Here is a 27207-nt window from a genome sequence, read left to right as displayed (position 1 = left end):
TGACTTTTGGTTCCCTTAAGATTCAGCTCAAGTGCCTCCTTCTCTAGTATGTCTTTCCTATAAGACCACACCTAGTACCATCTTCTCCTGGGTTGCCCTCCTCTTGTGATTTTGCATATCCCTTCCTCATTTAAATCCAATACCCTTGCATGTCATGGCATCACCTCCCTGAGGTCACGGTCCTCTTCAAGAATGAAGGATAAACAATAATTTATTTGAGTAGTATATGGCCAGTTGGGCATTACAGTTTCTTCCTTCCTCTTTCACTTTCTTTCTGTTTCTCTCTTTTCTGTGTTTTCCTTTCTTTATAACCATGCCAGGGTATCATATACTTGCCTATAAATATCCTCCAAAAGGAACATAAATTTTGATCACTGAAAACTACCAAGATATCTGCAGGTTTACCTGCCCCTTTGATTGGCCAAAAGTAGATCCCAATCCCACTTGCTCACTCTTTGGTTCCTGATTGGTTCAAAGTGAATGTAAATAATGATTTTTTTTTCTGTTTTGGCCAGAAAACTTTAGGGTCTTCTTCTCCCTGACTGATTTTTTTGACTAGGTTAAAAAGAAAATTATCACTGAATGGGCCTTGTCTCAGTGAAACTGAGACCTGTTAAAGACCTTAGCCTAAAAGTCAGTCTCCCATTTTATCCAGGGCAATCATCCTGATCATATCTGGCCACTTGACCCAGATGGCTCCTAAAAAGAGTGTGATACTCTCACACCTCACACCTCTCAGATTGGCCAATATAACCAGAATGGACAGTGATCAATGTTGGAAGGGATGTGGGAAACACTAATACATTGTTGGTGGAGCTGTGAACTCATCCAACCTTTTTGGAGAGCAATTTAGAATTACACCCAGAGGAATAAAACTGCATACCCTTTGATCCAGCAATATCACTATTGGGTCTGCATCCTGAAGAGATCATGAAAAGGAGGAAAAAACATCATTTGTACAAAAATATTCATAGAAGCTCTGTTTGTGATAGCAAAGAATTGGAAATTGAGTGAATGTCCATCAACTGGGGAATGGCTAAACAAACTGTATTTTTTGTATGTTATGGAACACTATTGTTCTATTAGAAATCAGGAGGGATAGCCAAAGAGAAGCTTGGAAAGACTTGCAGGAACTGATGCTGAGCGAGATAAGCAGAACCACAAGGACATTGTACATCCTAATAGCAACATGGGGGTGGTGGACTTGCTCATTCCATTACTGCAATAATCAGGGACAATTTAGGGTATCTGCAATGGAGAATACCATCTGTATCCAGAGAAAGAATTGTTGAGTTTAAAAAAAGACCAAATAATATCACCTTCAATTTTTTTTAAAAAAAAGAAGTTGTCTTATATACTAAATAATTTTGCTATCCCTTATATTTTATTTTTTCCTCAAGGATATGATTTTCTCTCAACACATTCAATTTTGATCAAAGTATAGCATTGAAACAATGTAATGATTATCAGACTGCCTTCTGTGGGGGGAAGAGTGGGGGGGGGAAGGGAAGGGAGAGTGAGGGGAAAATGTGTAAAATTCCAAATTTCTCAAAATTGATAGGTAGAAACTGTTATATATAATTTAAAAAACCAAATAAAATAGCTATATAATAAAGGATTGTGATGCCGATGACTTTACCCAATATGCTCTCCCAAATCCAAGTTACTTGCATGCCATGACATCACATCCCTGATACCATGGTTCTCTTCAAAATGAAGGACAAACAAAAACAACCACCACCTTCCACTAATATTTTCTTATATATTCTGATTTATATATTTCTAGTTGAGGCTGCATGATTCCAATGAATATGCCAAATGGCAATGTTCCATGTGCTCCACACAGAAATAAATCACTTTCAGGAACATTTTCCATAAATCCAATGGCCTATTAATACTTTTATTTCTACTCAAGTCAAAAAATACTTATTAAGCATTTTGTGCAAAGAACTATGCTAAACTAGGAATATAAAAAGCAAAAAATAAAATTAAGAATAGCCCCTGTTCTCAAGAATCACTGACTCTAATAGAGTGGGGAAACAATTTAAAAATAACTTTTCAAACAAGAAATACATAAGATAATTAGGGATAATCTCAGAGGGAAAACAGTGATATTGAAGGGGATCGAGAAAGACCCCTATTCGTATTGATGCTGCTAAACTGAAAACTGCCTAAGGGTTCTTCAAAAGTGCTCTGTTTTATGACATAACATATAAACTTAGAAGGAAGCAAAGGTCCCAGTTTAACACATGAGAAAACTATGGTACAGAGAAGCTAAGTAACTTGTCCAGAGACATAGGTGATAAAATACTTCTTTGCCCTTCTTCTAGCCTAGCATTTCTCTCAAAACTTCACAACTGAATTAACTCTTAATTGAAATTCTCTGCTGCTAATGTTACTAATTACTTACTCCAAGGTCTCTAAGAAGAGAGACAGTTAAATAAATAAAATAGACTAAAGCTAAGGATTTGGCTCAAATTCAGAAATTCACTCTAAATGCCAGACTATTGCACTGACTTCAGACTATGAAAATGAGCTTCCCCATGTTACAGGTTCAGATAAGAATAATGTACCTCCCCTTCCCCCTTCCTACATCACACATTTTCTAGGTTCTTTCATTTTCACCCGAGTTCTTTCAAATTTTCTCAAACAATACACAGAAATGATCTTCAAAGGACTGACTGATACCATACCTAGATTTGTGTCTATTTAAATCTTCAATGATCTGTTCACCATAGCCACATCATAAAATCTTTTCTGAATTTATTTTCCATCTTATGCCAGCTAAAGTTTTATTTCTGACTGTGAAAAGCAGGAATTAAACATTTATTTAGTGCCAGGCACTGTGGTAATGTTACTTGATCCTCACAACAACCCTGAGAGGTGAGTGTTTTTATTATCCCCATTTTACATATAAAGAAACTGAGTCAGACAAAGGTTAAGTGACTTCCTCAGGTCACACAGCTGGTAAGTGTTTGAGGATGATTTGAACTCAGGTCTTGACTCTTGGTCTGATAGTCTATCCTCTATTCCACTAGCTAGCTCCAGTAGATCCTGGAAATGACTAAAATAAACTTCCAAATGTTCATTTTCCCACAAATGCAATGAAGGAAAAAACCTCCTTACCTCCCAAGCAAGCTCCTATGGCCAATGAAAAGATGAGTGGCTTGACAGGGAGATTGACTTCTGGATCTTGGCTCAAGTTGAGAAGCACAGGAATCTACAAGAAGAGAAGAATATTAATCTTAATATTACTTAGATAATAAGTTGAATACTTAGATAATAGTTGGATAATAATTTAAGAGGCTTATTGAAGAAAAAAAATCCTTTAAAGAAAATACATTTCTCTTTTACAACAATATTGCAAAAATCCTTGATGTGTCTCAGCATAATCCTGCATCAGTTGAGAATAGTTAGACTATAAACATCAGTACTATAAGAAATACTGTATTGGTGATACTTTCCTCATCTGAAAATGAAACCAAAGATAATTCCTTTCAATAGGCAACACTAACCACCTACAGTAAGAATATTGCACACTAGGATGCACCATTTTCATTATGTACCGAGGTCACAGTACACTTCCTCTTCCCATTTCCCAGATACTCATTATGTATTATCTTCTTCTTGTAGTATTGTATGTTTGTTCCCTGAAGATATAGACAATTTTGTATGCCTGTTTTGTGTCTCCAAATAGGAGAGATAGATGAAATATGTCTATCACTTTATATTGTGAGTATTTTGAAAAATATTTTGTGGGCACTGGAGTATTCTCTAGTAATAATGATAGCATATTCCATTCATATGAATATCTAAGTGGATCTTCATAATCATTATCTTATTTGATTCTTTTTTCAATTAATTTTGACCACATAAATGTTATGAAAGTTTTTCAATACTCATCAATATGCAAATATATATCTTGTTTCATTCTTTTAGCAATCCAATGAAATAGGCCAGAGATATTTTATCTCCATCTGAAATATGAGGAAACTGGTGCATATTTGTGTGACAATGGATATACTTGTTTGTCACAAAGAAGCAAAATATCACAGCCTCTGATTTCTTAATAAATTAAGTCAACAAGTGTTGATCCAACATTTACTATGTTCCATCTCTGTGTCAAGCACCAGGATAGAAAGAAAGGTAAAAATTTTCTTTACCTTCAATGAGCTTACAATCTAATCGGGGATACAAAATACAGTAGCAACAATAACAACAACAATAATTTAAGTACAAGGAACTTGTAGATAGGGTAAATTGAAGATAATCTAAGGACAAAGAGACCAGGAAAAGGATTCTTCCACAAGATAGGATTTTAACTGAGACTTAAAGAAAGTCATAGAAGCCAGGAGGCAGAGACAAGGCGGGGAGGGGGGGCAAAGTTAGGAGATAGAGTATTTTCTAAGAATAGCGCAAGACTCTTATTTAATCTATGTATATTTTATATATTTATATATACACGTGTGTTTATATAAAACATATATATATATATATATAAAATCAAATTTTCATCTTAATGTTATGATGAATTTTAAGGTAGAAAAATGCTTCTTGAACTTCATTTCCCAAGATGCTTGGATAAAAGAAAACATTTCTCTTCTGGAGAAATTCTCTGACTCCATTTCAAGAAGGCTATCTCTTTTGCCAGAGACTAGTGAAGGCTCTTGGCAAGGCTTCTGATTGATGAAGTATCTTCAGGAAGAGAAATCTGTGCAAATGTGTTTAGAAGGTTACAAATGATTCTTTTGACTAGTTATTTGGTCTCATTATTTGTCTTCCCATTATATCTTATATAAATGATATGTTATTAAAAATGTAGGTTCTGCTTGGCTTATTAAAAAAAATTCATGCTGGATTAGAGAATTGAATCATGTTTACATAATAATGATTACTTAAAACATCTTAAAATAAACGTAAATAATAATGAACTCGAATTAATCAGTGACATCTGTGCTATATTAATTAGTAAATTGGAAATATTTGACAACTTCAAAATAAGGAAAAAGCATTATGTTTTAGGATAGAGATATTTTCAATTTAGCTAAAAAAATTTTGAAGTGTCTATTGTATGCAAAATACTCTGAGGGGAAATGCCAAATTTTTATAAGATACAATGTTTAAGGCAGGCAGGAAGTATGCAATCCAGTAAAGTGTTTCATTTTTATATACAAATAGCTCAGATCTAAAACATATCTTCATACTAAAACCATGATATAAGATGAGCCACAGCTCTCAAAAAAAGGACTGTTGTTAGCTAGCTTTCCCTATTATTGTAGTCAGGGCACTTAGAAGCAGTCAGAATTAATTTCATTTATATGAATTTCAATTTTCTTATCCTTTTAATTCATGTGATGAACTACATAGTCTCTTAAGGTCTTTTCCACTTTAACAGTCACTTGGAGTCAGAAAGACCTGGATTCAAATCTTGCTCTAGATACTTAACTAATCAAAAAATAATAATAAATAGTTTGATCTCTAATTAGGCTGTTTGTTCATCATCAAAGCCAGAATAATAAAACCTGTAGCATCTATTTCATAGCATTGTTGTGAGCATAAAATGAGATCATTTTGATCTAATATGACTGACTGTGGGTCATGTAGATTGAATATCTCTCCTTTGGTAATCATTCACCAGAGAAACAAGGCAAACAGAACTTATATCTTTTATCATGCTTATTTGTGCAATTAAATGCCCAAGAGACAAGATATCATTTTGGTGTTAACTAATGCTTAATACTGGAAAAAAATTCTACTCTTGTTTTCTGCCAACAATCAAAATTAAAAGGGTTAGAATGAAATCAAGACAATATCCCTCCCCAATCTGAGGATGGAAAGGTAAATATTCACCCACAGAGTAACATTCCCTGGAGAGGAAATATAGTATATGGAGAATGTGCACTGAAGTTTCCTCCTTCATATTACCTTCTATAAACATATATATTTTGAATAATAAAAAGTTCACTTTCCTGGTTGAAAGCTTATTTTATAACAAGTCAAGTTATATTTGTTAAAATGAGTTCTCAAAGTCTCCCCATGGACATGCAGGAACAGAGGGATTCAATTTTTGAATCTTGCTTTAGGAGCATAAATGTCTTGACCCAGTCCTGCTTCCAAGCTAAGGCCTTCACACTAGCTCCCCAAAGGTTGAAAAGAGTCGTGTTAGATTCAAAATATCTGTGCAATTAAAGAGTCTATTACAGAGAGGAGTGTGTTTGGCAGTAGTCTGAATAATTCCTTTTATTGGCTTTGAAAAATCATGTTCTTTGGGGACAGAAGGCTCTCCTACTACAAGGCAGGAAAAAATGAAACACTGCCCATGGCAAATTAAGGATGTGTTAACAAAATGTTAAACATTTCTCTCCCTTTCTGGGGAATATGAAAACATATGGAAGCAGTTTTATACAGAAATTTCAAGCTGAGAGAAAGAGAGAGAGAGAGAGAGAGAGAGAGAGAGTTCTTATTTCAGATAACTCCACTGTTTCCATATTTTCAAGAGGAAAAAAGGTGACCTTTCCTAAAATCCAGGACCATTTCCTATTAAATTTCTCTGGAAAACAAATGAGGCAACTGGAATTGACCCTTACTATAAAACCATTTGAAGTAGGTACTTTTATTCCTATTTGGTAGATGAGTGAATTTAGGCTAACGTTGGTGTATTGATTTGCCCAGGATCACACAACTAGTATTAGAGGCTGGGGTAAAACCCAGATCTTCCTTATTTCACATGCAATTAATCAATCTGGCATTTAAAGCTCTCCACAATCTGACTCCCCACCTTCTGTTCCCCTCTCTTTTCATACTGCTTACCTTCCTTCCCTCTCCATTATTGATCTACCATTTATTTCCCTTATATAGCACTCTATCTCTTATTTCCATTTGTACAAGTGGTCCCCTAAAGGGTGGAATAAGCTCATTGCTCCCATCTGGCTTGAAGATTTATAGCTCCCTTTAAGATAAAACTCAGATGTTCTTATTGCATATATGGTCTTTCCTGATCTCCTTGATTATTAGCTCTCTCTCTATATATATATATCTATCTGTCTCTTTTTTGAAATCACTTTGCATGGCATTGCATGGGCACTGTGCTTAGTGGTTCAGATGTTTTATCCCTCAGAAGATTATAAGCTCCTTGGGGCAAGGAATATTTCATTTTTTCATTTGCATTTCCTATACAAAGCCTAATCTCTTGTTCATGGCAGGCATTTAATAAATGTTCATTGAATCAAATTTAAAATTTTTCAGATTAGATTCTTCCTTAAGTATAAACTTTTCCCAATATCTTCGAAATTCTCTACCAACTCTGAAATGTTTTGATTCAGCAAAAATATAACTGATCATCCAAGGCAGAAATCCCCTCCACATCAAATATAATAAGTGATACTTCAGCCTCTCCATTTCCAATTATGAGGAACTAACAGCTCTTATACTGACCCAATCTGTTCCTGGACAGTTAACTTTCACAAATTTCTTCCTTAACCCTGAATCCAAAAGTTATCTTTCTGTATGTTCTCTACCCATTGACCTTTATGGTATCTTACTTTTTAAAGTATGAATTAAAACATACATAAATGTAAAATTCCTAAGACTTTCAGCAATTTGGTCAGTTTTATCCAGTTGCTTTTTTCCTTATAAAAATGTTTATACTATTTACTACTGAATTCAGGCCTAGAAGAAGAGGAAAAGAACAGAAATTATCACCAAGATATGATTTCTTAACAAAAAAGGACTAACAAATACATTCTCAGCATTCTTGTTCAAGAACTCATAGGAAGTCAGGAAAAATTTGTAATGAACACAAAAGTCAGGTCAGATTGAAACTAAGTAATCCAGATATTGGTATTTTATAAATTTAGCTACTAAGAAAAAATTCCAAGAAGATATTATATTGTACTTGAGAAAAAAAGAATAGCTTCTTCTTATTTAATATAACCTCATTCTGAAAAAAAAACTTCAAATATATAAATATTTGTTTATTTATTGAAGGCATTTTCTTAAATTCATTGCTCTTGCTACATTTCCTTATATTCAAAAATATGCATTTATAAAGAAGTATACTCTTATCAGCATCATTCCCTCCTTCCTGAAACTTCAGTGAAAGCAGTGAAAGAAAAACCCACAGATTTATGTGCATAATTTATTCTTTGTATTCAATATTTAGGGAAATTATAACATTTTAACTTTAAGCAAGTATGGCTGAAAAGATATATTTAAATCAGGGGATTATCAGAAGATTTGTCTACCAGTGGTTCTCAACACATCCTATCTAGTTTGTCCACTTTCTGCCCACCCTATTCCCCACCATACTGGAAACATACACAGGATCTCAATGTAATTTTTGAGTCAACATATCAAGAAGACTTGGAAATGTGCCATCCACAAACATGTTCTGATCATGACACAGTTGAAAGCCTTTTAGACCACATAGCACATGCCATTTAAACTAAAAAGAAAAGAAGTCAGAGACTGATATTTAATAATCTATAGTTTTCTCTTTTTTTAAATATTGGGCATTTTCTTGAATCTGAGAATATTAGGGCTATTAGGATAGTATAGATCAATTAGTTCAATTCTCTTATTTCTTGAATGTGAGAACACTGAGGCCCTGAGATGATTTGCCTAATAATACATGGTTTTACTCATCTCTAAATCTATCATTTTTCCTGTTCTTCATAAATAAACTTTATCAGGAGCAGTGACATAATCACATTTATAAGTTGCTTTTGTTATTTTACAGTTTTCTCAGATATAATTTGAGTCAGGGAACTTGAACTCATTTTAGGAAAGTAAGTACTATTTGTTTCCCTTACATAGCACTCTATCTCTTACTTCCTTTCTAAATGATGACTCTACCTATTTTGTACTTAACTTCCCTCTTTATCTATGTCTGATCTATATTTTCAGGTCAAAGGTCATTTTATTGATAGAAAAAAATAAAATGAAAGAAGAATAAACATCTTTATCCTTTAAATCTTATTTGATCTGTATCTTAGCTAGCTGCCACTACCAGACCCCTATCTTGCCATGATCCTTTCTGAAATTTACTGTCATTTCAAAAATGAAGGAAAATACAACCAACCTGACACCTCAGGCTACAACTCCACTCATGGATAATATTATCAACATGTTCCACATACTCAGTGTTCTTTAACAAAATTTTCCTTACTATAATCTGGGGCATAAATCTAAAAAAGAAGAGCAAAACACCAATGCTCTAGCTACAAATAAAAAAAATATTTTAACCGTGGTCAAAATAAAAAAAAAAATGTTCAAGTTTTTTCTCTATTTGATTATATCCAATACACTGTCAGACTGCTTCTTGAACATGAGAGATGAATGAAATTTATTTTTCTTATTCATTGAGGATAGAACTGAGTAGAAATTGTAGAGAAGCAAACTGTATCTTGATATAAGGAAACACTCCCACACATTTGGGACCATCTAAGAGTGGAATGGGCTGCCATCAGAGGTCACTTTAAATCTTTAAGTAAAGAATGACTTCTGATTTGGGGAGATGTATTCAAGGGATTTTTGCCTAGAGATAAATTAATCTATATGATTTCTTATTTTCCTTCTAATTTTATAATTTCTAAAATTCTTTAATAATAATAATCGTAAAAATCTAATAGAGATTCAGAAAATAGATCCTTAAAATTTCTGCCAACAAATTTCCCTATTCATTAATAGTGTTGACTGTTCTTTGGGTGCACAATTTCACATCTCTGGGTCACTAGTATTGTACCTATAGCTGAATTTTTAAAAATCTTTTTCTACTTGTAGTATTGCCATTCATCTTCCTCACCTGAGCAGTTCCTCTTCAAGCATAGCTCCATAAAAATAAAAAATAAAAGTAGAAAAAGTTCAATGGGACTTATTTCTTTTGAAAGACTGCTTTACTTCACTGGTAAAATAGAATGACTCTGAAGTGACTGCCAATCTGAGATCATCTCAGGAAAAGTAGCAAACTCCTTGTAGTATCCAAACATTGATAAATGTATTTTTCTTTTTTAATGTTATCTGCAACATTGATCACTCATTTAACAAATATTTATTGTCTATTATATAAAAGGCGTTGTGCTAAAAAGTCAGAATATAGCAAGAGATATAACAGAGACCCCTGACTCAAAGTAAACTACAATTTAAAAAAGAGAAAAAACATAGACAAATGACTATGATACAAGGAAGGATAAGTACAAGGGGAAATGAGTTAAATATAAAGAGGAGGTTTAATCAATTGTTAATTGGCAAGCATTTAGCCAATGCCTAGTATATGTCAGGTACTAAAAGATATAAGATAATACATGTGAACCCTACTAATGGATGAGAATGATGGTAGACTTCTCATAGAAGACAAGACTTGAGTCAAAAGTTAAGGGAGTTAAGAGTTCCTAGGAAGAAAGAGAGCATTTCAGTTTTACAGAATAATACATACCATAACATGGAAGCAGAAATTGGAATGTCCTAGTTGGATGACGGTGAGTAAGTCAGCTTGACTAGACAATAGAATGCATGGGGATAAGGAGTGCCTAACTGGCAAGATTCAGGAAAAGTCCGAGAAGAAATTCAAAAAAGGAGAGATCACTATATCGAGAGAGAGAGAAGGCAAATCAAGGAAGGCTTCATGAAGAAAGTAGAATTTGAGTTTGCCCTGAAATAAATGCGAGGACCTTACAAGATGAATATATGAAAGGGGAGGGGTAAGTATTTCATTGCAAAAATGAAGGAATTATAAGATTAGGAATTGGAAAGGGTAACATATAAATCAAGACCAGTAATTAGAAAGGAAAAGATTGAAAATTATGAAAGAGAAGGAATAAATAGCTCATGGAGAAAGATAACCGGCATCTCAAGAAAGAAGAGGATCAAAAGTATAGAAGGAAAGTTTAGCCTTGACAAGGAAGAATTTGGCTAAGACTAGGAGGAAGGAAGTAGAGGAGTGGCTTTTAAGGAGTTCACATCAGGTAATTTCAAAAATTTTAGGACTTGAGGTGAGAACATATATAGAAAAGTAGAAAAAGATTTATAACAACCATTGTGGAAGTCATGGTGGAGTAGATTAAAGATGATCATTGAATAGATCATTGAATAGAAAAAAATGCCTACTCAAGAAGATTTGATCAGGTCAAGAAAATGGAATAGGAGCTTTAGAAAGGTTTCCTGAATTTTTTCTAGAACCTACACATCATATCAGCAGTATAGAATTAAAAATGCTTAATATTGAAAACTCTCAGTTGCCACCCAACAGATAGGATCTTGCCAGTGATATAAAATATGCAAATGTAGTCAGTAGAATTTTTTTTCACCTTTCCTCTGGTCAGGGATGGTAACATCTCTCTGACACTTCCTAAGTTTCATATGCTCTGAAATATTTAATGAGGTGACACTGGTTTCCCCATGATACCATCTATATAGTTTAGCTATACAGAATCACTACTAACTTTCAAAGTCAGTAAAACAGTCAATTTCAAATCAAGCCAAAATAATTTTCAAGCCCCAAACTATTATCCAATGTTTTCTGTACCTGTGTATATTTCCACAATATATTGTAGGTTTCCAATTCAGGCTCTGAATTAGAACAGGGATGTAAATGAAAACAATTAGTCAGCATATAAAATTCAGAGTGAACAAAGCAGCCTAATGCAACACAGGATACAATTTAAAAAGTAAAATAGAAAAGTATGACAGAATTGAACTCTACCCTATCCCCTCCCCAACAAGAGACACCTATGAAGATGTTCAGATGTTCTCCTGTAGATCATGTTTTAGTTGCCCGGCCTAGCTTTAGTTCTTTGGGTCTAATTCAACCCAATATAATTCAATTTAAGTAGACACTATCATAGGAAGATTCTACACTAGTTTCTATTGGACAGAAAGGTTTTTTTTCTAAAAGCTAGTTTAAGCAATTTACAAATATTTCTCATTTGTTAATAAAAATGATCCCTGTGAGATATAGACCCAAAACTAATTGGAAAATGAATAACCTCATTTTAAAGAATGAATGGATCAAACAACAAATTACAGAAAGAATTAATTATTTAATCCTAGATAATGACAATAATGGAACAACATACCAAAACCACTCCAAGTGACTGTCAGGGGATATATTATATCTTTAAATTCTTACATGAATAAATTAGAGAAAAAGGAAATCAATGAACTAAATATGCAACTATAAAGATTAGAGAAAGAACAAATTAAATAGCCCCAATTAAATAACAAATTAGAAATTCTAAAAATTAAAGGAAAAATTAATAAAAGCAAAAGCAAAAAACTATTGAAATAATAAATAAAATAAAAAGTTGGTTTTATGAAAAAAAACCAATAAAATTGATAAACTGTGGTCAATTTGATTAAAGAAAAAAGAAAGAAGGAGTGGCTAGGTGGTAGAGTGGATAGAGCACCGGCCCTGGAGTCAGGAGTACTTCAGTTCAAATCCAGCCTCAGACACTGAATAATCACCTGTGTGGCCTTGGGCAAGCCACTTAACCCCATTTGCTTTAAAAAAAAAAACCTAAAAAAAAGAAAGAAGAAAACCAAATTGCTAATATCATAAATGAAAAGGTGAACTCACCACCAATGAGGAGGAAATTAAAGTAATAATTCGGAATTATTTTGCCCAACTCTATGCAAATAAATTTGACAATCTAAGTGAAATGGATAAATATTTACAAAAACATAAGTTGCCCAGCTTAAATGAAGAGGAGATTAAATACCTAAACAACCCTATCTCAGAAAAAGAAATTCAACAAGACATCATTGAACTCCCTAAGAAAAAAATCTCCAGGGCCTGATGGATTCACAAGTGAATTCTACCAACCATTCAAGGAACAATTCGTTCCAATTCTATATAAACTCTTTGGAAAAATAGGGGAAGATAGAACTCCACCTAAATCAATATGGTGCTGATACCTAAACTAGGAAGAGTTAAAACAGAGAAAGAAAATTATAGAGCTATTTCCCTGATGTAAAATTCTTAAATAAAATCATAGCAAAACAATTACAACAAGTTATGACTAGGATAATACATTATCACCAAGTAGGATTCATACCAGGAATACAGGGTTGATTCAGTATTAGGAAAACTGTTAGCATAATTAATTATATCAACAAAAAATCTATCAGAAATTATATGATCATATCAATATATGCTAAAAAAAGCTTTTAACAAAATACAGCATCCATTCCTACTAAAAACACTAGAAAGTGTTGGAATAAATGGACTGTTGCTTACAATAATAAGCAGTATCTCTCTGAAACCATCAACAAGCATTATATTCAATGGGGAGAGGCTAGAGGCATTCCCAGTAAGATCAGGGGTAAAACAAGGATGCCCATTATCTTCACTACTAGTCAATATCATATTAGAAATATTAGCTTCAGCAATTAGAGAAGAAAAAGAAATTGAAGTAATTAGAATTGGGAAGGAAGAACTAAAACTCTCACTCTATGCAGATGACATGATGGTCTGCCTAGAGAATCCCAAGAAATCATCCAAAAAAATTACTGGAAACAATTACCAAGTCTAGCAAAGTTGCAGGATATAAAATAAACCCTCATAAATCCTGAACTTTTCTATATATGACTAGCAAGATACAGCAGGAAGTACTAGAAAGAGAAATCCCATTCAAAAAACTCAGACAATATAAAATACCTGGGAGTCTATTTGACAAGGCAGACACAGAAACATTTTGGAAGCAATTATAAAACACTTCTCATGCAAATTAAATCAGATTTAAATAACTGGGCAAACATCAATTGCTCATGGATAGCTAGAGCTAATATAATAAAAATTACAATTCTACCAAAACTAAACTACCTGTTTAGTGCCCTACCAATAAACATTCTAAAAAATTACTTTAATGAGTTAGAAAATGTTGTAAGTAAATTCATATGGAGAAATAAAAAGTCAAATAATTTCCAGGAATTTAATGAAAAAAATACAAAAGAGGGGGCTTAGTCCTACCTGATCTAAAATTATATTATAAAGCATCAGTCATCAAAACTGTCTTGTACTGACTAAGAAATAGAGCAGTGAACCAGTGGAATAGACTAGGTGCAATAGCAGGAAACAATTATAGTAATCTACTGTTTGATAAACTCAAAGAGTCCAGCTATTGGGATATTAAACTTTCTCTTTGATTAAAAACTGCCAGGAAAATTGGAAGTTAATATGGAAGAAACTTAGATTAGACCAACACCTCACACCCTATACCAAGATAAGATCCAAATTGATACAGGATTTAGACATAAAAAACAATACTATAAGCAAATTAGAAGATGAAGGACTAGTTTACCTGTCAGATCTATGGAAAGGGGAGCAGTTTATGACTAAGGAAGAGATGGAGAACATCAGTAAAAACAAACTAGATGATTTCAATTACATTAAATTAAAAAGATTTTACACAGACAAAACCACTGTAACCAAGATCAAAAGAAATGTAGTAAACTGGGAAAGAATCTTTACAACTAATGTTTCTGACAAAGGATTCATTTCTAAAATATCCAGAGAACTGAATTATATTTTTAAGAAAAAAAGCCATTCCTCAGTTGACAAATGGTCAAAGGATATGCAAAGGCAATTTACAGATGAGATCAAAGTAATCCATAGCCATATGAAAAATTACTCTAAATCATTAATTATTAGAGAAATGCAAATTAAAGCTTCTCTGAGGTACAACCACACACCTCTCAGACTGGCCAATATGACCAGAAAGGATAATGATCATTGTTGGAAGGTTTATGGGAAATCTGGGACACTATTATGTAATTGATGGAGCTGGTAACTCATCCAACATTTCTGGAGAGAAATTTAGAACTGTGCCCAAAGGACAACAAAAATATGCATACCCTTTAATCCAGCAGTACCACTACTGGGTCTATACCCTGAAGAGATGATGGAAAAGGGTAAAAACATCACTTGTACAAAAATATTCATAGCAGCCCTGTTTGCAGTAGAAAAGAATTGGAAATCAAATAAATGTCCTTCAATTGGGGAATGGTTTAGCAAACTGTGGTATATGTATGTCATGGAACACTATTGTTCTATTAGAAACCAGGAGGGATGGGAATTCAGGGAAGCCTGGAGGGATTTGCATTAACTGATGCTGAGTGAGATGGGCAGAACCAGAAAAACACTGTACACCCTAACAGCAACATGGGGGTGATGATCAACCTTGATGAACACTGTCATTCCATCAGTGCAACAATCAGGGACAATTTGGGGCTGTCTGCAATGGAGAACACCATCTGTATCCAGAGAAACAACTGTGGAATTTGAACAAAGACCAAGTACTATTACCTTATATTTAGTAAAAAAACTGATATCTTATTTTCTGATCTTGCTGTCTCTTAAACTTTATGTTTCTTACTTAAGGATATGATTTCTCTCTCATCACACTCAATTTGGATCAATATATACACCATGGAAACAATGTAAAGAGTGACAAATTGCCTTCTGTGGGGGGTGGGGGGGAGAGAAGTAAGATAAGGGTAAAATTGTAAAACTCAAAATAAATAAAATCTTTAACCAAAAAAATGCTCTCTGCCCTCAAAGAAGTTCTCTGGGATGGCTCCACATCTTGAAGACTGACATAATCCAAACTCAGCACATACTATGACAAATATTAGTGATATTTTGTGGGCCTCTATAAATTATTTCATGCATAAACCTTCTTACAGTTCTGTCATAATGCTCTATTAAGATATTTCCTTAGTCTTAAAGAAAAAGCATATTCCCTCCAGCATTTAAAACAGCATGCACATCTTTAACATACCAGCTTATACATGTTTAATAGGAATGTTTTTGAGAAAAGCACTCAGCTGCCTTTCCAGTTTCAGGGAAGATTCCAGTGATTGATAAGCTGACTATCAGACAGAAGCAGATCACTGTAGGGGAGAAAGACAATTTCTTTGATGTCTAAATATGTTATTTATCATGAGACATGGTTGTCACTTTGTTAGATGAAGACGGAAGCACCAACCAAAGCTTCTGTTGTTTGTTGAAGTCCATGTATAGTATATCTCCCCAGAAGCTGCCACTCTCTCATCAGGATCTTTCGAGCATCAAAACTTATTTCAATATTCAAACGATGGTCATAATTTTGCCAGATGTGAATCATTTGGAACTAAAATGCACTGACTGATCGATGACTCGAGATTGGGGAGGCTAAATCAATTGAGTGTCTGTTGGCCATTAATATGGTGATCCCCCAGGAAGGGTGACTCATTTCAGGTTGGAAAATGAAGTGAGTCAAAGATCCCCTCCAATTGAAACAAATTGATGAGGAGCTACTAAATATCAAGCTTAGGTGAGATTGGGAGGCACAGTCGAAAGAAAGAAAGAAAGAAAGAAAGAAAGAAAGAAAGAAAGAAAGAAAGAAAGAAAGAAAGAAAGAAAGAAAGAAAGAAAGAAAGAAAGAAAGAAAGGAAGGAAGGAAGGAAGGAAGGAAGGAAGGAAGGAAGGAAGGAAGGAAGGAAGGAAGGAAGGAAGAAAGAGAGGAAGGAAGAAAGGAAGGAAGGAAGGAAGGAAGGAAGGAAGGAAGGAAGGAAGGAAGGAAGGAAGGAAGGAAGGAAGAAAGAAAGAAAGAAAGAAAGAAAGAAAGAAAGAAAGAAAGAAAGAAAGAAAGAAAGAAAGAAAGAAAGAAAGAAAGAAACTGTTTCAGTGGAGAAGAGGACTGTGGAATGTCTAAAGGTATCATCATTCAACTGAAACTATACATGGCTTGATTACCTTTTTTTCCCAATTTGGTCAAGCTAACTAATTAACAATAGTTACTAGGCCCTAAGCTGTAAGCAGTCAATGGTCAGGAGAGTACGGCTTCTCCTGGTACAGCTTCTCCTAGACTTTCTGGTCCTTGTTGGAAGTTGATCAGATATTGAAAAAAGTGGTGTTCAGACTGGATACAGACCTATTAGTCTAAGAGATGCTACTGTTCCTAGGTCAATTGGCCACATTTGTCTATTTTCCCCTATAAAATGGTGGTGAAGATGTTGATTGTGGCAGTATATGACTCCCCTCTGACAGGTGCTGTCCTCTATCTCTCCCTGTGGTTCTATCTCTTGCTATTTTAGCCAAACTATACCAACACTGATGATTGGTAACTGAGCTAGGAGGAACTTTCTCTTCAGTAAGCAAAGTAAAAGAGCAAAAAGTTTCTCTTTCAAAAGTGTCTTTACCAGCTCTCCCTTGGGATTCTAGAAAGGGATTAGGGTGAATAATTTTTTTTTTCCTATCTCACACTTATAAAATGGAAATTCTGGCAGCTCTATGCACAAAGTAGCAAAAACCTACACCTTCTTGAGATTGGATCTCAAGTCCTTGACTCATTATTCTACCTTTTTTTTTGTTTCTTTCCCTGAATGCAGGTGACTGAAGAATGACCCTGAGAGATGTGTTTCCAGTCCTTGTAAGCTACCTCATGAATTTGAGAGGTTGGAATTTCCTAGGTGCTGAGTGGTAATACAAAGTGCTCCTTGAAACTACAAATTTCACAGAGAACTTAACCATCAACAGGAAAATAGATAGTCTCTATTATGCTGTGCTATAGGATATCCTCTATGGAACTGGTAAATATGGTTTGGTTTGGTTTTAGCTTTGCTTTTTTTTGCAAGGAACTGGGGTTAAGTGACTTGCCCAAGATCACAAAGCTCGGTAATTATTAAATGTCTGAGGTCAGATTTGAACTCAGGTTCTCCTGACTCCAGGGCTGGTGTTCTACCCACCATGCCAACAAGCTGTCCCTGGTAAATGTGTTTAATGAGAATGTTGGATATGTCTCATAAATCATTACACCATTACTGCCATGGTCAAAAATTTACCACAAATTCTCAGATGAATTTAATACCCAGTGCAAAATTATCATTTCATAAGAGGACCTAAGGTTCCATTCTATTTTACCGAGGCATATTTTTTCCAAAAATTTTAAATATTCAATCACACATCAGGATTTAATATTCTCTATGTCACTCAATCCATTTGGTGATTATAAAGATATAATCTTCTACAAACAATTGTCCATAAAACCTGCCTATTGACTTATCATTTTTCATCATAAACTATTCTGTGCATTTATAGGATGTTGGCATCAAGATGAAAAAAAGTAGTGGATTTGGTCACTGCTGATGGCCATCATCTTGTTGAGTAATAATTACATTTATATTTTTCTATTATTTTGTCATCTTCCATCTGTGTGACATCACCCTTAACATTATTTCATTGCTTTGCATTTCTTTTAAATATCTTTTGTATAGTTGGCTTTAATTGTTCTTCTCTGACTTCATTTTCTTAAGTACCTTTGACCCATTCCCATAGTAGCCACTTAACTGATAAAATCTCAGCATCAGGGTGGCAAGATGGCACATGGGATAGAGCACTGGCCCTGGAGTCAGGAGTACCTGAGTTCAAATCCAGCTTCAGACACTTAATTACCTAGCTTTGTGGCCTTGGGCAAGTCACTTAACCCCATTTGCCTTGCAAAAACCTAAGAAAAAAATCTGATCATGGTACTTCTGCATTATTGTTGATCAGTCCAGATAGTTTTAAGGACAGCAAGAGATCTGTACCTTTCATAGGTTTGTTTTCATCACTCTAATTTCATCTAGGCATTTGTTAGGGATGATCAGGATTACTTGAATTTCACGCTATGTTCTTTATAGGATTATTTCCTTTTCAACAATTTTTTATTGTAAATAAAGTAAAAGTGTTTTAAATATTTCAACAGATTCCTCTATTATATTTTACAAAAGAGAAAATTATTTAACATTGATTTTCTCTTGGTTTCTATAACTCTGTATTTAACAAAAGAGATTAAATATTTCTTAGCAAAGGAAATTTTGGGGGTCATTTTGTTGGATTGCCTATTTGTATAAAATCCATGAAATTGTAAGAATCTTGTCCATCTCTAATTTTTGCCACTCAAAATAATATTTAAAGAAGTTAGAAAGGAATTTCTTTAATTGTACATTGTATCTTATTCTCATTATTCTCCTTTTATCTAATTTGGTATTGATTTCACTCTTTTTTCTACTCTATCAATTTTTTTCCTCTTTGTTCTATCCTGTCAATGATCTTGATGTAGACAGTTGATTCTAAAATGACAACCAAGTCTGTACCCAGCTCCCCCAAATCACTCTTCCTTAATAATAGTCCCACTCCAGTGTCTTATCACTGATTCCATAGAGGTGTCTTTGGGTTCTTAAAAGCTCTACCAATGAATTATACGTTCTGACAGTTTCTACCAAGCTAAAAAGATTCGGTTGTGCCTATAAAAAAGGATTCTCTCTAGATCCGTTTAACTAAGTAGAATGGGGCTCAGCATCAGAATGTGGTCCATTAGATAAAACCTGTATATGTCAAGTTATATTAGAATTATAATTCCATTGGAGTGGAGAGAGGGATGGTAGGGAGTATTTGCTACTAGTAAAACATAGGGAAAAACAGGAATTCAAGATGATTAGTTGTTATAGTGAAAAGAACATTGGATTTGGATTAGGAATCATCCTCAACTCATACACCTCTTTATCTCCCCCATGTTCAACCAATAGTCAAATCTTGTTTCTATCTTTATATCATGATTCCTACCAGTCCCCTTCTCTACTCCGACACTGAAATCACCATGGTGCAGACCCTTATCACCTCAAGCCTAGATTACTGCAACAATCTATTGATTACTTTCCATGTCTTAAATCTAATAAAAATTCTAGTTCATCCCCTATCTAGCTGTCAAAGTAATATTAATAAATATTTATATAAAATCTTATTGGTTTTTTACATTCCTTAATAATCTAGCCCCTTCCTATTTTCCTAGTTTTCTGACATTTTTCTTGCCTCTAAGCAGTTTGATCCAGTGAAATGGCCTCTTCACTATTCCTTGTATGGGACAGTCCAGCTCCAACCCTGAACATTTCCTCTGACTGTCCCTCATGCTTATTCTTCCTCCTCATCTCCATTTCCAGAATTCAAGCCTCCACTAAAGTCTCATCTTATCCTAGAAGTTGTTTCTAATCCTCCTTAATCTTAGCACCTTTTACCTAAGACTACCCCCAATTTAACCAGCATATATTTTGTACATAGAATTTTGGCATGATATCTCTCCCATTAGACTATGAATACTCATTTATTTTCTTTCTTTATATTCCCCCATACTTATCACAGTACCTAGGTCATATAAGGCTCCTAATGAATGTTGACAAATTATTTGATCTTGGGGCGGCTAGGTGGCACAGTGGATAGAGCACTGGCCCTGGAGTCAGGAGTACCTGAGTTCAGGTCCGGCCTCAGATGTTTAATAATTACCTAGTTGTGTGGCCTTAGGCAGGTCACTTAACCATATCTGCCTTGCAAAAACCCTAAAAAATTATTTGATCTTGAGTAAATGATTATGAGTTTCAGTTTCCTTATCTGTAAAAGTAGGTAATACAATATTCATTGAACCTTTAAATTTTAAAATACTTTCTAAATGTTAACTGTTATTGTCAATACAACAGTTTTTTTGTTATTTTTGCTACAAAAAAATTTCTGGATTAAGACCAATTATAAATCCAATACAACATATTTATTTTCAGGAAATCTAAAGAAAGGAAGGAAAAACTAAGACAAATTCAAAAGGAGGGAGAAATTCAATAGAACAACCTTTTACCATAGCTGAACTCCTATTTCACCTATCAGAGATAGTCTAATCACCCATGAAATTCCTAGAACTGAATTTTCTTCCCAATCATTCTCTGTCCTTGAAATGGTGGCCAGATACTGTGGCTAGATAAGTGATGGTACTTTGTAAATCATCACTCACCTTTGTTAAGTTTTACATAATGTCTGTAACTATTCAGTACTTTCCAAGGACTTCCTAGAAGAATTCTAGGAAGCTGGTAAATAACCTAGCAGTTATGGGAACAAAGACCAATAAAAAGCAAAATGTATTGCTTTGAATTGAAGCCAGCATCTGTTCAATAAATATTCAGTGTGGTCCTGGTATGCAAGGCATCATGTGGGTATACAAAGAAAACAATAAATATTTCTTGACTTCATGGAGTGTATAATCTAAATGTCCACTAATAATTACTTAAATAGATACCAAGTATTAATTTAGTTCAAAGGATAGAATTTCTAATTTGAAAGATGGGTGAAGTTTCAGAGGAATTAATATGTAAGCTAATACTGGGAGAATAGATAGATTCCAAAGTGGGAAGGCATCCATGATAGACAACATAAGCACACATACAAATGAAGGAAATCATGGACAGCAAAAAAATGGAGGGGAGATTCTTTATTCTTGCCAAAAAGAAAAATGTAAAGGTTTTTTCTTATATCTGAAAAGGTTTTTGAGTACTTCAACTAATATTTTTCTTTCTCTTTTTTTTTTTGTTTAGGTTTTTGCAAGGCAAATGGGGTTAAGGTGGCTTACCCAAGGCCACACAGCTAGGTAATTATTAAGTGTCTGAGACCGGATTTGAACCCAGGTACTCCTGACTCCAAGGCTAGTGCTTTATCCACTATGCCACCTAGCCACCCCAACTAATATTTTTCAAATGATACAGAAGCCTAGATCCTTATTTATTTCAGGCCTTTACAGTATAGTCAATTGAAATAATTACTTCCTGGCATCTGCCAAGGCACCAAGAAGGGTGACTCTTAGCATATAGTCCAGAAGAGAAAAGGAAATAAAATTTTATAATTCCAATCTTGAGACTTACCATGGTAGCTGTGAATGGAATGTTGTCAATCAAGGAGGAAGCTAGAGCTGAGATCCAGACAACTAAGATGATGGCAGCAGTGAGGCGCTGATCCTCTGGAACTATCTAACAAGGAAAAGTTACAGCAACACTTCATTTAAAAATTAAATGCATCACCTTCGTTTTCTAATTGTACATATTCAAATTTTAGACTTATAGAACATCAAGGGTAAAAAAGATTGTAAATAGAGACTTTCAATTTGAAACCTTTCTTTTTACAGACGAGGAAACAAAGAAAGTAAATTTTTCCCCATTATCAAAATTAGATAAAATTAGTCACAAAAGGAACAAAAAGGAAATTAAGAAGGTGAATAGAATTTTTAAAAGCTTAGATATGATAGACCTCTGGAATCAATTGAATGGGGATAGAAAAGAGTATATCTTTTTCTATATAGTACATGGCATCTATACAAAATTGAGCATGTAGTAGCACATAAAAACTTTAAAATCAAATGAAGAAAGGCAGAAATATTAAATGCATCCCTTTCAGATCAATTACATGTAATAAAGGGACATAGAAAGATAAAACAAAATTAATTGTAGGCTGAATAAACTATTTTTGAAGGAGTGACTCAAACAACAAATTATAGAAATAATCAACAATTTCATCAAAGACAATAACAATACAACATCATACCAAACATTATGGGATGTAGCCAAAGCAGTTTTTAGGGGGAATTTTATATCTGTAATTGCTTATATGAATAAAATAGACAAACAGGAGATGAATGAATTGAGCATGCAATTAAAAGCTAAAAAAAAGACATTAAAAATTGCAATTAAGTGCCAAATTAGAAATTCTGAAAATCAAGGAGAAATTAATAAAATTGTAAATAAGAAAGCCATTGAACTAATAAATAAAACTAAAAGTTAGTTTTATTTAAAAAACCAATAAAATAGATAAGCCTTTGGTTAATCTGATTTTAAAAAAAGAAAGAAAATCAAATTGCCAGTATCAAAAATGAAAAGGGTGAGTGGCAGCTACAGGTAGTGCAGTGGATAGAGAACCTCTCCTGCAGTTAGGAGGACTTGAGTTCACATCTATCCTCAGACACTTAATAATTGCCTAGTTATATGACCTTGAGCAAGTCAAAACTTCATTGCCTTAAATAAATAATTTTTTTAAAAGAAAAGGGAGACCTCATCTCCAATGAGGAGGAAATTAAAGTGATGATTCAGAACTATTTTTCCTAACTGTATGACAATAAATTTGAAAATCTAAGTGAAACATGAATATTTACCAAAATATAAGCTAATCAGATTAAGAGAAGAGGCAATAAAATGCTTAAATAACTCCATTTCAGAAAAAGAAATTGAGGAAACCATCAATAAACTCCCTAAGAAAAAATCTCCAGGCTCAGATGTATTTACAAGCAAATTCTACCAAATATTTAAGGAACAATTAATTCCAATTCTATATAAATAATTTTTAAAAATAGGAAAAGAAAGAGGTTCTTTTATGACACCAATATGGTACCTAAACCAGGAAGAGCCAAAATGGACAAAGAAAATTATGACTCAATCTTCCTAATGAACATTGATATGAAAATTTTAAATAAAATTTTAGCAAAGAGATTACAAGTTATTGCTAGAATAATACACCGTGATCTGGTAGGATTTATATCAGGTAGGTAGGGGTGGTTCAATAGTAAGAAAACATTCAACATAATTAAACATATCAATAACAAAACTAAGATAAAGCATATGATTATCCCAATAGATGCTAAAAAAAGTTTGGACAAAAAACACTAGATATTAAAGGATCTAGCAATACTAATAATACATCTATATCTCAAAGAAATCATAAAAAACAGGAAAATTCCTACATGTTCAACAATATTTATAGCAGCTCTTTTTGTAGTGGCAAAGAATTGGAAATTGAGGGAATGTCTATCACCTGGGAAAATGGCTAAACAAGTTAAAATATTTGAATGATATACAGTACTATTGTTCTATAAGAAATAATGAGTGGTTGAACTTTAGAGAAGCAGGGAAAAAATTTCATGAACTAATAATGAGGGAAGTGAGCAGAACCAAGAGAACATTATAGGCATTAACAACATTATGAAATGATTAACTATGATGGCTGAAGCTCCTCTCAGCAGTTCAGAGATCAAGGACAAATCTGAGAAACCTACTATGGACATTACCATCCATATCCAGAGGGGAAAAAAACAGTCTTGAAGGCATACTCTGCTCACTTTTTTAAAACTTCTTTTATGTTTTTCCTTTCTTTCTCGTGTTTTTTTCTTTCCCCTAAGTTTTAATTCCTTTTTCACAACAAGACTAATATGTGTATGTATGTATGTGTATATATATATATATATATATATATATATATATATATATATATATATATGTATACATATATATATGTGTATAATTTAAGGAATAATTGCTTCCAATTCAATATAAACTCTTTGAAAAAAACAGGTAAAGACAGAACTCTGTCTAACTCTTTCTATGATACCAATATAGTGCTGATACCTAAACCAGGGAGAGTTAAAACAAAGAAAGAAACTTATAGACCTATCTCCCTGATGAATATAGATGCAAAAATCTTAAATAAAATCTTAGCAAAACAATTACAAAGTTATCACTAGGATAATACATTATGACCAAGTAGGATTTATCCCAGGAATGCAGGGATGGTTGAAATTTAGGAAAACTGTTAGTATAATTATATTAATAACAAACCTATCAGAAATCACATGATTATTTCAACAGATGCTGGAAAAGCTTTTGACAAAATGCAGCACCCATTCCTACTAAAAACACTAGAGAGCATAGGAATAAATAGATTGTTCCTTAGAATAATACGCAGTATCTAACTGAAACCATCAACAAGCATTATTTGCAATGGGGATAGGCTACAGGCATTCCCAATAAGCTCAGGGGTGAAACAAGGATGCCCGTTATCACCACTACTATTCAATATTGTAGTAGAAATGTCAGCTTCAGCAATAAGAGAAGAAAAAGAAATTGAAGGAATTAGAATGAGGAAGGAAGAGTCAAAACTCTCACTCTTTGCAGATGGCATGATGGTATACCTAGAGAATCCCAAGATCATCTAAAAAAATACTAGAAATAATAAGCAACTCTAGCAAAGTTGCAGGATATAAAATAAACCCTCACAAATCCTCAACATTTCTATTTATGACTAGAAAGAGGCAGCAGAAAGAGCGAGAAAGAGAAATCCCATTCAAAGTAACTTCAGACAACATAAAATACTTGGGAGTCTACCTGCCAAGGCAGACTCAGAAACTTTTTGAAAACAATTACAAAATACTTCTTACACAAATAAGATCAGATTTAAATAACTTGGCAAATATCAACTGCTCGTGGATAGGTAGAGCTGATATAATAAAAAAAAAAAAGAACCTGAATCTTAATATTAAGGATTAGGAAAATGGACTTCTGCAGTTGTAGAGGGACATTCAAGTATCAACCATGAACTCTGTAATGGAAGTAAGGAGAATGCAGAGGGGGAAGAGAAATTAGGGAGAAAGGAAGAAAGGAGAGAGGTAGAAATGGGGAAAGAAAGGAAAGAGGATAAGAGAAAAGGTAAAAGGGAGATGGGGTAGACTGAAGGAGAGGGAGATAAAGAGGAGAGAAGGGAGAAAATAAGGGAGAGAGAAAAGAGGAGAAAAAGGGGTGAAAGAGACAAAGAGAGAAGAAGAAGGAGGAGGAGGAGGAGAAGGAGGAGGAGGAGAACAAGGAGAAGGAGAAGAAGAAGGAGGAGGAGAAGGAGAAGAAGGAGGAGGAAAAGAAGAAGAAGGAGAGGGAGAGGGAGAAGAAGGAGAAGAAGAAGGAGAGGGAGAAGAAGGAGGAGGAGAAGAAGGAGAAGAAGAAGAAGAAGAAGAAGAAGAAGAAGAAGAAGAAGAAGAAGAAGAAGGAGAAGGAGAGGGAGAAGAAGGAGAAGAAGAAGGAGGAGGAGGGGAAGGAGAAGAAGAAGAAGAAAAAGAAGAAGAAGGAAGAGGAGGAGAAGAAGAACAAGGAGAAGGAGAAGAAGTAGAGGGAGAAGAAGAAGGAGGAGGAGGGGAAGGAGAAGAAGAAGAAGAAAAAGAAGAAGAAGGAAGAGGAGGAGAAGAAGAACAAGGAGAAGGAGAAGAAGTAGAGGGAGAAGAAGGAGGAGGAGGAGGAGGAGGAGGGAGGAGGAGGAGGAGAAGAAGAAGGAGAAGAAGAAGGAGAAGGAGAAGGAAGAAGAAGAAGAAGAAGAAGAAGAAGAAGAAGAAGAAGAAGAACATGACGATGACAGAGGGATTAAGGAGTCAGAGGAGTTTGATAGAAGAAAAGAAGGAGAGAAAGGGGGGGGGCAGTGGGAATAAAAACTAAGGCTGAAGATAAAAGATCTCTGTGGCAGAAAAGTTTGTTTAAGTTTCTTAGTTACCTCTTTGTCTATATTCCTTTAGTAGTCTTGTATATTGACTGGACTGGTCTGTAAGCTGCCATAGTATTATCTAACCTTGATACTAGTCAATGATGTCTGTATTATGCATGAAGGCAGCAAAAATTCTATTCTTGAGAATATCTTCTGGATTGTTCCATAATTGTTTTCAGTCATTTTCACTTATTCAGTCATTTCAATCATTTCCAGTTATCCTAGAAATCAATATTTTTGAAGTTTGACAACTAAATCTAAAATTCCCCATACCCTAGACCAGAGGTCAACTATTGTCTAAGAATCAAATCTGGTCTAGTTCCTTTTCTATATACAGCTATGAGGGAAGAATTTTTTGAATAAAATTTTACTGGATTTTAAAATGCAAATAATTATTCACTACTTGCAGACCACAAAAAATTAGGCAGATTTGACATTTGGGCTGTAGTTTGCCAACCCCTGCCTTAGCCCAATACTCATAGGACCTACTTCCATACATTTATGGGTAAGAATAGTCTCAAAATTTCTTCTTAAGCTTCCTAAAATATTAGGAAACTGGGGCTATTACAGTTTCCTGAGGGAATGCTAAATGATCATTTCAGTACGCTGAGGAATCTTCCCCTACAACTCTGCCAGAGAAGGTCACAAATGTCAAATTTATGAAACTTTGAAGGGGCAAAGGACTTTTTAGATTACTTAATAAAATTCCTTCATTTTACACAAGAGAAAATTGATATTCCAGTTAAATTATCTGCCCAATATCATATGGTTATTTACCAAGTCTTACCAATATGATAATCCTTTGGACAACCTATACACAGAATATCCGTTTCTTAGTTTTTGGATAATTACACCAGTAAGTGTAATCAAATCCCTGTATAGTTTCATGGACAGGCAAGATTTTGTGCAAAAGCAGAATTGACATACCAACTCACTGATTTCAACTTAAGACTTAAAGCAGACATATAATTATACCCTTTCTCTTACAAAAAAAAAAAAATCTTCCCTTGTTTTTACGACAAATTGATAAAATAACTCCCCTTTAGTCACTTATTTTGTAATCAATAAAAATTGTCCATGTCAGCTTTTGTTTGTTT

The 27207-nt window shown here is 34.0% G+C and overlaps 1 protein-coding gene across 1 annotated transcript in view; it reads right to left on the bottom strand.

Annotated features, from left to right (window-relative positions):
* Positions 1-27207, bottom strand: part of OCA2 (OCA2 melanosomal transmembrane protein) — a 511247-nt gene that overhangs the window by 177981 nt on the left and 306059 nt on the right. Inside the window, exons 18-19 of the mRNA XM_074231942.1 lie at positions 21691-21795; positions 3127-3220 (exon numbers count right to left, since the gene is read on the bottom strand). Of these exons, the coding sequence (XP_074088043.1) occupies positions 3127-3220; positions 21691-21795 (199 nt within the window). The remainder of the gene's footprint in view (positions 1-3126; positions 3221-21690; positions 21796-27207) is intronic.

The sequence above is a fragment of the Macrotis lagotis genome, chromosome 1, assembly GCF_037893015.1.
Source record: "Macrotis lagotis isolate mMagLag1 chromosome 1, bilby.v1.9.chrom.fasta, whole genome shotgun sequence".
In the NCBI taxonomy this organism is placed as follows: domain Eukaryota; kingdom Metazoa; phylum Chordata; class Mammalia; order Peramelemorphia; family Peramelidae; genus Macrotis; species Macrotis lagotis.
This window is presented reverse-complemented; position numbering and strand designations above follow the sequence as displayed.